This window comes from Mobula hypostoma, chromosome 2, assembly GCF_963921235.1.
Source record: "Mobula hypostoma chromosome 2, sMobHyp1.1, whole genome shotgun sequence".
NCBI classification, from domain to species: Eukaryota; Metazoa; Chordata; class Chondrichthyes; order Myliobatiformes; family Myliobatidae; genus Mobula; species Mobula hypostoma.
In genome coordinates this window covers 126,146,625-126,158,773 of record NC_086098.1, presented here as the reverse complement: position 1 = coordinate 126,158,773, position 12,149 = coordinate 126,146,625, and the positions used below count along the sequence as shown (strand labels likewise).

At 42.6% G+C, this 12,149-nt stretch overlaps 1 protein-coding gene across 5 annotated transcripts in view; it reads right to left on the bottom strand.

Moving 5' to 3' along the window:
• The window catches only part of xdh (xanthine dehydrogenase), a 106,321-nt gene that overhangs the window by 21,979 nt on the left and 72,193 nt on the right, over positions 1–12,149 (bottom strand). For all 5 annotated transcript variants that reach the window (XM_063040630.1, XM_063040629.1, XM_063040627.1 and 2 more), the window contains 2 exons: positions 8,426–8,507; positions 1,150–1,245 (listed from right to left, as the gene is read on the bottom strand). In XM_063040630.1, coding sequence (XP_062896700.1) covers positions 1,150–1,245; positions 8,426–8,507 — 178 coding nt within the window. The remainder of the gene's footprint in view (positions 1–1,149; positions 1,246–8,425; positions 8,508–12,149) is intronic.

Below are 12,149 nucleotides of genomic sequence, written 5' to 3'. Positions count from 1 at the left end.
TGGAGGAACAACACCTTATATCCGTCTGGGTAGCCTCCAACCTGATGGCATGAACATTGACTTCTCTAACTTCTGCTAATGACCCACCTCCCCCTCGTACCCCATCCGTTATTTATTTTTATACACACATACTTTCTCTCACTCTCCTTTTTCTCCCTCTGTCCCTCTGACTATACCCCTTGCCCATCCTCTGGGTCTCCCCCACCACCACCCCTGTCTTTCTCCCCGGACCTCCTGTCCCATGATCCTCTCATATCCCCTTTGCCAATCACCTGTCCAGCTCTTGGCTCCATCTCTCCCCCTCCTGTCTTCTCCTATCATTTTGGATCTCCCCCTCCCCCTCCCACTTTCAAATCTCTTACTAACTCTTCCTTCAGTTAGTCCTGACGAAGGGTCTCAGCCCGAAACTTCGACTGTACCTCCTCGTAGAGATGCTGCCTGGCCTGCTGCGTTCACCAGCAACTTTGATGTGTGTTGCTTGCATTTCCAGCATCTGCAGAATTCCTGTTGTTAACATGTGATCTTACTGTTCTATAAAATTATGAAGGACATTGATAATCTGTCTCTCATGGTAGTGAAGTCTAGAACATAGGTTTACAGTGTGAAGCCAGATCTGAGGGGTTAAAGTTTTCACACCGAAGGTGGCGAATATCTGGAATGAGCTGCTGGAGGACGTGTTGGAGGCAGAGGATATAGCAAAGTTTAGAATTTCTTGAGACCTGTAGGAAAGGAGTAAAGGGGTGTAGGATTAACATGGGAACATGAAATTAGCATTGAGAGGCATCATGGATGGTGGGGATAAGGTGGGCTGTAAGATCCTTTTTCTGTGTTGTATATCTCTGTGATAGAACTAAGAAATGGTACAAACCCAATATTAGTGAAAGGTTATCAAACTGAGAACTTTGTTTCATTGTTCAGAGATATACCCGATGGCACTTTCAGTTTGATTTCAGGTTTCTAGCATCTGTAGGGCTTTATTTTAGCTTTTGGACAAACCCCTGGACTAAACAGAGATATATTCCTTCTCGGTATTTTCAATCTGTTGATGTCCAAACATTTATGAAGTAGAAACCTAAAATAATAAACTGCCAAAGTCTGGAGTAAAAATGACTTCGATCTTGGTTTTGGGAGCCCTTTTTACGTTCATACCTGCACCATCTTGGTGTGGAGCCCTTGGCCCATTTCAGTTCCACCATGAGTCAGGAGCACTGAGCCATCAGTGTAAATGTGAACCAAAGCCCCTGCCTGCAAAAGAACACAAGGGAGAGATTTCACTTTAACCTTATACCTCACTCCCAATCATATCTCTCTACCTTTGACCTCCCAATGAAGCGAGTGTCAGCTCAAGATAGAAAGCATCTCATTACCCAGTTTGGAATATTGTAACATTTAGAACCCAAGTTCTCCCACCACAACTTTTGCTAGCCTTCAGTATTCTCCCTTTGGCTAACATTAACAATACTCTTCCTCTCTTAGTTGCTATACAACCACAGAAGATGCAACACCTGCCCTTTCATCTCTACCCTTCCCGCTATCTAAGGACAGGAATAGTCTTTCTTAGTGAAGCAGTGCTTCCAATCTGGATTGAGTTCACAATATGGTCTCCTCTACATTGGAGAAACCAAATACAGATTGGGGCATAGCACTGAGTCTGCAGGAGTGACCTTGAGCTCTCCATAGCCAGCCAGTTTAATTCACCACCCCACTCCCATTCTAACCTTTCTATCTCTGGTCTCCTGTGCTGTTGAAAATGACCCATTGGAAGCTCAAGGAACAGAACATCATCTTCCCTCTGGGCACATTTCAGCCTTCCGGATTCCCACCACCATATACAAGTAGCTTGCATATTCTCCCCGTGAATTTATGGGTTTCCTCCGGGTGCTCTGGTTTCCTCCCACATTCTGAAGATGTATGGGTTAGGGTTAGAAAGTTGTGGGCATGCTGTGTTGCTGCAGGAAGTGTGGTGACACTCGCTGGATGCCCCAACACGCCTTGGACTTTGTTGGTCATTAATGCAAATGATGCTTTCACTCTATGTTTTGACGCTTTTGATGTACTTGTGACAAACAAAGCTAATCTTAATCTTAACTGAATTCTCCAATTTACTTGCTTTCTCTGCCTCTGTTGGGACTGACTACTTTTGCCTGTCTTCAACTTGGCTGATTTTTCCCATTTTTTGTACAGCTGGACACTTGGCACATCACACAATCTTACTATTAATGATATTTTACACAGACGAGGAAGCTTAATCAATCCAGATGAAGGATCTTGACCTGAAATGTCCACGGTCCATTTCCCTCCACAGCTGCTGCCCGGCACACTGAATTCAGATACTGAATTCCAGATTCCAGAAACTGAGTTTCTTGTGTCTCCAAACTTAATCTGATTTTAACTGCTTCTTGAAGGCTTTTTTTTTCATATTCAGAGATACTTACTAATTAAAATAAAAACATGCAGTGAAATGCGTTAATAGCCAATGCCACTAAAGGGTGTGCTGGGACTAGCCCGTGAGTGGTACCACACATTCCGGTGCCGACATTGCATGCCCACAATGCTTGCCAGAACAACACAGAATACAACAAACAAAGCACAATGAGCAACAAAATAACCCACACACCCACACAAGCGGACAATCCTCTAATCCCAGGGCCGTGCTCTGGATCTCCAGTCTCCAGCCTTCAGGCATGGAGATTCGACTTCCGTACTTCTGATCAGTCTTTGGTATCAGCCCCCAGACTAGCTGATAACAGGACCCCCAGACTCCAGGCTCGCTGAGTCTCCAACCCTCATGCCTCCGGCTCGCGTGGACATCCAATCCTGGCATGCATCAAGCCCAAAATCCTTCATTTTATGCTCACATCACTGATTTTTGAGCATGGAACAGAAGCCTAGACTCCAACCTGACCTCTTATACAGCCACATCCCTGTCTGTAAACCGTAATCTGACCTCCAACTCCCCCACATCCTTGTCCTTAAGCCCTAACTTGAAAGCTCACTCCACGCTCTGTCCCCAAAATCATCCCTACAAACGTGAAGATCAACTCAATCTGAGTGACAATCTCAACGGACTCTACAGCTTTCAGCCTATCAGAGGTATTCAACACACCCCTCTCTCTTATCCTCTGACCCAAAACTAATCTGTTTCTCTCTTTTCCAGTTCAGACAACGGGTCCTAGACTTCAAATGTTAACTGTTTATCTTTCTCCACAGATGCTGCCTGACCTGTTGAGTGCTCCCAGAATGGTCAATCTCACAAGCCTTTCCTTCTTTCCTGCTGGATCTCCCACCTTCCTCCGCCATTCGTTGCACCTCTAATAGATCCCACCTCTGACGAAGGCTCTCTGACCTGAGATGTTAGTGCTGTCTCAATCGCCACATGTGCATGTGAGCAGGTGGGTATTGAGGACCTCAGGGTCACAGAGAGGCCATGCTAAAGGAGAAAAAGGCATGAATAGTTTAAAAAAAAATCTCCCATAAGCTGCTGAGAGTTTCCAGCATTTTCTGTTTTAGCCTGGATTTACCATAGACTCAGTGTCATAGAACACACACCACTAGGCTCAAGGACAGCTTCTATATGTCTGTTATCAGCCTAGTGAACAGTCTCCTCATATGACAAGATGAATTTCTGACCTCACAATCTACCTCATCGTGACTCTGCACCTTATTGTCGGCCTGTAACACACTTTCTCTGCAACTCTGGCGCTTCATTCTGTATACCATCCTATCAGAATAAGGGAGAATCTCATTGAAAACTACCAAATATTGGAAGGCCTGGATAGGGTGGACATGGACAGGAGTGTTTTCAATAGTGAGAGACTCTACAACCAGAGGGCACAGCCTCAGAATAGAGGCACATCCCTTGGCAAAACAGATGAGGAGGAATTTCTTTAGCAGGAGCAGAGGTTTCCAACCTGGGGTCCATGGATCCCTTGCTAAATGGTATTGGTCGATGGCATAAAAAAGCTTGAGAACCCCTGAGCTAGAGGGTAGTGAATCTGCGTTCAGTTAGGTATGTTTAAAGCAAAGGTTGCTAGGTTCTTAATTAGCAAGGGCATCAAAGGTTATAGGATGAATGCAGGAGATCGGTGTTGAGAGGGAAAATAAATTAGCCATGACTCAATGGTGGAGAACACTTGATAGGCTGAATAGCCCAATCCTGCTCCTGCGGTTTATAACTTAACACATTTTCCTTTGTACCACCTCAGTGTACTGATGTGTTGAAACTGATGGGTGGTATGCAAAACAAAATGTTGTACTGGACCTCAGAACCTGTGACAGTAATAAACAAATTTATCTACTTATATAGCATGGGAAGAAGCCTTTCATCATGATCAGTTAGATGTCTGTCTAAGTTAGTCCCTTTTGCCTGCATTTAGCCCCATATTCCTCTAAACCTTTTCAATCCATGCACCTGCACGAGAGTGTTTTAAATGCTATTAATGTACAGTACCTGTCTCTACAGTGCCATGTTGTGTTATTGGACAAGAGTACAACTGGTTTCCCATTGCAGTAAGATTCCCAGATATGACCATGTGGTTCTTCTCCCATTCCTGGTTGTATCTGCCCTCTGGTTGAGGATCATACCCTCAGCCAGTTCATGTATGGAAAACACCAAATGTTTGCATGGAGGATGTTTACCACAGTGGCTCTGATGCAAGTTCATGCCCAACTTGGGAGGAGACCATGGAGAAGTTGAAGGCTGAGGTGATGAGATATTTGTTAGGCATTAAATTCTTTATTCCTAGACAGTCCTTCAGGACAGAGGATGGAAGGCACCCACTTTTGGGTTCTAGGGTGACAGGTGAGGTTGACATGGGAATCATAAACTCTTCCACAGATGGAACAGGGAGATGAGGTGGTCCATTTATTTCATTCCTTTAGCACAGCGTGCATGTACACTCCATGCATGACTCAGCTTCTCCACACTAATCCATGGCTCCTGGTCCTTTGCCTCCCTCTTGGCTTCTTGCCTCTCTCTTACCTGCACTCCCATCTATGGTGGGGTTGCCAGCTCACAAGCCCACACGCAGCACAGGCCATGTTCTCAGTTCCTGACTCAGGTCTCACCACACTACATCACCGAGTCCAGGATCAGGACACAGACCTAACCAGATCAATCCTCCACCTTCCATTCCATCACTGCCTACAGAACTGAGTCAGCAGAGAAGGGATGGGGTACAGATCAGCCATGATCTAATGGATTAGTTTCAAGGCGCTGAATGATATTTCCTGATCAAAGTTACTTCTGATTTTCCTCTTTCAGATGCTGCCAAGCCTACCGTATATTCATAGAAACATAGAAAATAGGTGCAGGAGTAGGCCATTCGGCCCTTCGAGCCTGCACCGCCATTCAGTATGATCATGGCTGATCATCCAACTCCGAACCCTGTACCAGCCTTCCCTCCATACCCCCTGATCCCTTTAGCCACAAGGGCCATATCTAACTCCCTCTTAAATATAGCCAATGAACTGGCTTCAACTGTTTCCTGTGGCAGAGAATTCCACAGATTCACCACTCTGTGTGAAGAAGTTTTTCCTAATCTCAGTCCTAAAAGGCTTCCCCTCTATCCTCAAACTGTGACCCCTCGTTCTGGACTTCCCCAACATCGGAAACAATCTTCCTGCATCTAGCCTGTCTAATCCCTTTAGGATTTTATACGTTTCAATAAGATCCCCCCTCAATCTTCTAAATTCCAACGCGTATAAGCCTAGTCAATCCAATCTTTCTTCATATGAAAGTCCTGCCTCCCAGGAATCAATCTGGTGAACCTTCTTTGTACTCCCTCTATGGCAAGAATGTCTTTCCTCAGATTAGGGGACCAAAACTGCACACAATACTCCACGTATGGTCTCACCAAGGCCTTGTACAACTGCAGTAGTACTTCCCTGCTCCTGTACTCGAATCCTCTTGCTATGAATGCCAGCATACCATTCGCCTTTTTCACCGCCTGCTGTACCTGCATGCCCACTTCCAATGACTGGTGTATAATGACACCCAGGTCTCATTGCACCTCCCCTTTTCCTAATCGGCCACCATTCAGATAATAATCTGTTTTCCTGTTTTTGCCACCAAAGTGGATAACCTCACATTTATCCACATTAAATTGCATCTGCCATGAATTTGCCCACTCACCTAACCTATCCAAGTCACCCTGCATCCTCTTAGCATCCTCCTCACAGCTAACACTACCGCCCAGCTTCGTGTCATCCTCAAATTTGGAGATGCTGCATTTAATTCCCTCATCTAAGTCATTAATATATATTGTAAACAACTGGGGTCCCAGCACTGAGCCTTGCGGTACCCCACTAGTCACTGCTGCCAATCTGAAAAGGTCTCATTTATTCACACTCTTTGCTTCCTGTCTGCCAACCAATTCTCTATCCACATCAATACCTTACCCCCAAAACCGTGTGCTTTAGGTTTGCACCCTAATCTCCTGTGTGGGACCTTGTCAAAAGCCTTTTGAAAATCCAAATATACCACATCCACTGGTTCTCCCCTATCCACTCTACTAGTTACATCCTCAAAAAATTCTATGAGATTCGTCAGACATGATTTTCCTTTCACAAATCCATGCTGACTTTGTCCGATGATTTCACCGCTTTCCAAATGTGCTGTTATCACATCTTTGATAACTGACTCTAGCATTTTCCCCACCACCGATGATAGGCTAACCGGTCTATAATTCCCCGGTTTCTCTCTTCCTCCTTTTTTAAAAAGTGGGGTTACCTTAGCCACCCTCCAATCCTCAGGAACTAGTCCAGAACCTAAAGAGTTTTGAAAAATTATCACTAATGCATCCACTATTTCTTGGACTACTTCCTTAAGCACTCTGGGATGCAGACCATCTGGCCCTGGGGATTTATCTGCCTTTAATCCCTTCAATTTACCTAACACCACTTCCCTACTAACATGTATTTCGCTCAGTTCCTCCATCTCACTGGACCCTCTGTCCCCTATTATTTCTGGAAGATTATTTATGTCCTCCTTAGTGAAGACAGAACCAAAGTAGTTATTCAATTGGTCTGCCATGTCCTTGCTCCCCATAATCAATTCACCTGTTTCTGTCTGTAGGGGACCTACATTTGTCTTAACCAATCTTTTTCTTTTCACATATCTATAAAAGCTTTTACAGTCAGTTTTTATGTTCCCTGCCAGTTTTCTCTCATAATCTTTTTTCCCTTTCCTAATTAAGCCCTTTGTCCTCCTCTTCTGGACTCCGAGTTTCTCCCAGTCCTCAGGTGAGCCACTTTTTCTGGCTAATTTGTATGCTTCTTCTTTGGAATTGATACTATCCCTAATTTCCCTTGTCAGCCACGGGTGCGCTACCTTCCCTGATTTATTCTTTTGCCAAACTGGGATGAACAATTGTTGTAGTTTATCCATGCGATCTTTAAATGCTTGCCATTGCATATCCACCGTCAACCCTTTACGTGTCATTTGCCAGTCTATCTTAGCTAATTCACGTCTCATACCTTCAAAGTTACCCTTCTTTAAGTTCAGAACCTTTGTTTCTGAATTAACTACGTCACTCTCCACCTTAATGAAGAATTCCACCATATTATGGTCACTGTTACCCAAGGGGCCTCTCATGACAAGATTGCTAATTAACCCTTCCTCATTGCTCAAAACCCAGTCTAGAATAGCTTGCTCTCCAGTTGGTTCCTCGACATGTTGGTTCAAAAAACTATCCCGCATACATTCCAAGAAATCTTCTTCCTCAGCACCCTTACCAATTTGGTTCACCCAATCTATACGTAGATTGAAGTCACCCATTATAACTGCTTTTCCTTTATTGCACACATTTCTAATTTCCTGTTTAATACCATCTCCGACTTCACTACTACTGTTAGGTGGCCTGTACACAACTCCCACCAGCGTTTTCTGCCCCTTAGTGTTATGCAGCTCTACCCATATCAATTCCACATCCTCCCGGCTAATGTCCTTCCTTTCTATTGCGTTAATCTCCTCTCTAACCAGCAATGCTACCCCACCTCCTTTTCTTTCATGTCTATCTCTCCTGAATATTGAATATCCCTGAATGTTGAGCTCCCATCCTTGATCACCCTGGAGCCATGTCTCTGTGATCCCAACTATATCATATTCATTAATAACAATCTGCACTTTTAATTCATCCACCTTGTTATGAATGCTCTTTGCATTGACACACAAAGCCTTCAGGCTCGCTTTTACAACACTCTTAGCCCTTATACAATTATGTTGAAAAGTGGTCCCTTTTGATTTTTGCCCTGGATTTGCCGGGATGGTATTTTTTTCTTTAATGATAGCTTCAATTTGTTATTTTAATAAATCACATGGTATTGCAACACTAGCTGCTGGCCTATTCCTACCTCATCTACTGCAACTCCTCATACCCCATACCACTCCCATTATCGATTCCCCCCAATCTCACTCCTTTTGTACCTGATTCAAAAACGTAACACTGAAGCTTATTCCAAACATGGTTGGAATAATCGCCAGTCCTCTCTTCTTCCAGCGATGCTGCCTGGCATAAAGATCAAAGGGTCAGTTACTTCTCACATGATACATTGGAAATTAAATCAGAGTCAAGTTTATTATCTTACAGTTTACGTTGTGACATTTGTTGGTCTGAGGCAGCAGTACATGTGCAAAGACAAAATTATATAGATTGTAAAACTAAGGAGTGCAAAAAAAAAGGAATAATGAAGTTTCATAGAATGTTCAGAAATCTGATGCTGGAGGGGAGGAAGCTGTTTCTGAGTCATAGAGAGTGGATCTTCAGGTTCTTGTATTTCCTCCCTGATGGCAACAAAGAGAAGAAAGCCTGGCTCCAAAGGCAAGGGTCCTTAGTGATAGGGTGGGTTGTGCCTGTGATGGAGCTGGCTGAGAATAGAGCCCCTGCAGCCCCTTGAGATCCAGTGCACTGGAGCCTCCATACCAGGCAGTAATGCAACCAGTCAGAATGCACATCCATAGAAACTTGTTAGAGTGTTTGATGATATATCACATCTCTTCAAGCTCCTAATGGAATGGAGCCACTGGTGTGCCTATTAGTGACTGCATCAATATGTTGGGCCCGGGATAGATCCTTCAAGATGTTGAAGCCCAGGAATTTCCCCCTCTGACCTGTTGGATCTGACTATTCAAATGTTATTTTCTTTGCAGTTTAACAACTCATTATCTCCTTGTATTGTATATAATTACTTATACGCATGTAACTATTTACTATGATCCCTTTTGACTATATTATGCATACCAATTTAATATGCCTTTGGTGGTTATACAAAGTATAATTCTGGAAAGCTCTTCATTAAATGGTCAGTATTTTCTCATTAGTTATCTTTTTACTGCAGTATTGAATAAGTATTTTTAAATTGAATTATTTTTATCTATGGAATTTTCTTTCATTTTGGACATAAAATAGCTAGGAGTCATCTTCAGATTGTTTTGTCTTCAAGTAGTAAGACTCCCTGTCACTGTTCTGTTTCTGTTCTCTTTGTTCTATCAACTCTTAATAAAACAATCATGAAGCAAAATGTTTTATGCCTTGTTCCTGACTTCTAAAAGAAGCTTGGACTTAAACACCGGAATACATCAGTTTTGGCATAGTCAGCAGAATATTCCAGAGTTTAAAATTCATTATACTCAAAGCCAAAGGAGGGAATTTTTAGCACGCAACAAAAGGGGTAAGAACGGACTCTGTTTCTCTGTTGTCTGAGGAAAAAAATAAGTTATGGCTTCAAAATCAGGATTGAGGACTGTCACATTGCTATTTAAAAGAGAAACAGCTGTGAAAATATTGGTGGCCATCCATTTGGTCCTTACCTATTCGATTACAATCTATTTTGGTCACACAGTGATCTATTTATGGTACCTGCTGAGTATGGTGGTTATACAATCTCTTTGGTCCTAACCTATATAGTTACAATCTATTTGGGTACCTGGTGAAAATAGTTGTTGTATAATCTATTTGGTTGTAATCTAATTGGTCACAATCTATTTGCTTGTTGAACCAACCCATGTGGTTGCAATCTACTCGGTAGCTGGAGCAATCTATTTGCTATTTGGTTACAATTTGTTAATATTTTGAGATCTTGGTGAAAGTGATAAAAGTATGTACGATTTAAGATCAAATCAAAACAATGGCCAAAGTTGTGAAACTCACTAGGGACTCTTACCTGAATAAAACATCTCTGTTTGATAAAATGAATGAAAAAGTCTGGATGAAAAATTACCAACAATGTTAAGTTTTTTTAAGAACAAGTAAGCATGTATTAAGTACCAGAAAATGGCTGCAACTGATTTAGAGATAAGACGGTATGGTCAGTTTGATCGAATATGTGAGCGACTGAAAGAGATAATATGGCGACTAAAATCTTGTACAAAAACAGCATGATGGAGACAGCGGAAGTTCTAAAGAGCAAATTTTTGTATTAACCAGGCGAGTGGAAGAACAACATAGTTCAATCGATGTGCAATGGACAAAGTTTCAAAGCAAACTGAAGAAATGTAAGAAAACGCAGTTGCAACCGACCGCAAGTAGGCGCTCCAGCTAGTGACACTAGAATTACAGGATAGACATGACATGGAATCTACAGTGGTCACTTGCAACTCAAGTGAGAATGACAGTGCTCTAATAAAGGCCAGGAATGTGAAGACACACAGGATTGAAGGTAAAACCATTGTTAATCAAAGTATGGACAAGCTAGTAGCAGATCCATCATATATTGCTCAACCACTGAACAACCTGCTGAAGGACAGTAAAGCTCAGACAATCCTATGGCTCTTAATGAAAAGCAACTGAAAGTGTTTCAAACTTTAAAGTGACATTGTGTACTGCACCGGCATTATGAATTCCTGATACAGGTAAATAATTTACCCTGTATATTAATGAGAAACACATGATGGCACCTTTAATTCAAGGACATAGAGACCAACAGCGTCCTGTTGGTTATTACCCTGCTAAAGATATGATTCTGTATACGGATGGTTCCTTACTGACCGAGGGAGGATTTCGGATGGCAGGGGTAGGCAGTTGTTTCTGAAACTGAAATGCTGGCATCAAGAAGCACGGTTCCTGACACTTCTGTGCAACAGGCAGAACTGAAAGCTTTGATTGTTCATGACTTTGGAAACAAAGAAGATTTCTTTTGGCTGTAGGAACTCCAGTGAAGAATAGCCAACGGATACAACAACTTATGGATGTTACACAATTGCCATCAGAAGTTGTTGTATTAAAATGGGAATACCACACTAAAATGACAACAATGAGAAGCAATGGAAATGCATTTGCAGATGTAATTGCAAGAGGCAGCATGGGGAGGAACAAAAAAGATAGAAGTACCACCGAGAACAAATACAGTGAACCTGACAACTGGAATTATGGAAACAAAGTTGAACTCTGTATCACAGATAAACTTATAAGATATCTGAGAGATGCAAGGTCAATGCTTTAACCAGGAAAAGTGGTCTTGAATGGAGAATGGTGGGTTGTTAAATGCCAAAGGAGTATGGAGCTATGGCACTAGTCATAGACTTGTAGCTCAACTACACTGCTTCCTTATCTAGCACAGCAAATACACTTCCTAGGACACATTGCAGTGCAAAATATTATAGACAGATTCTCCCAATGATGGTGGACATAAACTCGACAAATGTTTGAATGTTGCATGACATGCCAGAAAATGAACCCTGGAGCAGTGGAAAAGCTACCATAATTAAGTGCTCCTGCCCTACCTGGTACGTTTTTACTTTTACCAGTGGACTGCATTTCTTTACCAAAGTGTCAAGGTCACTCAGATGTGCTGGCAATAGTGGACAAATTTTCAAGATGGGTGGAAGCTAGTTCAACAGGGAAAGCCACTGCCAGGCACACAGCAAAAGCTCTGATCAATGACTATATTCCTGGATGGAGATTGCCACATTACATTGACCCTGACCACCGGGAGTACTTGTCAGGAATTATGTTGACTGATGAACATTGAATGGTTTTTCCGTTGTCCACATCGCCCAGAATCATCAGGATAAGTCGAACGAATGAATTACATCTTCAAACAATGATTGGCTAAGTATCGTGAGGAAGGCATACCATGGCCTACGGCTCTTCCTAGGGTCTTATATCACATCAGAGCAACCCAAACAAGAAAAATAAAACGTCCATTTGAGA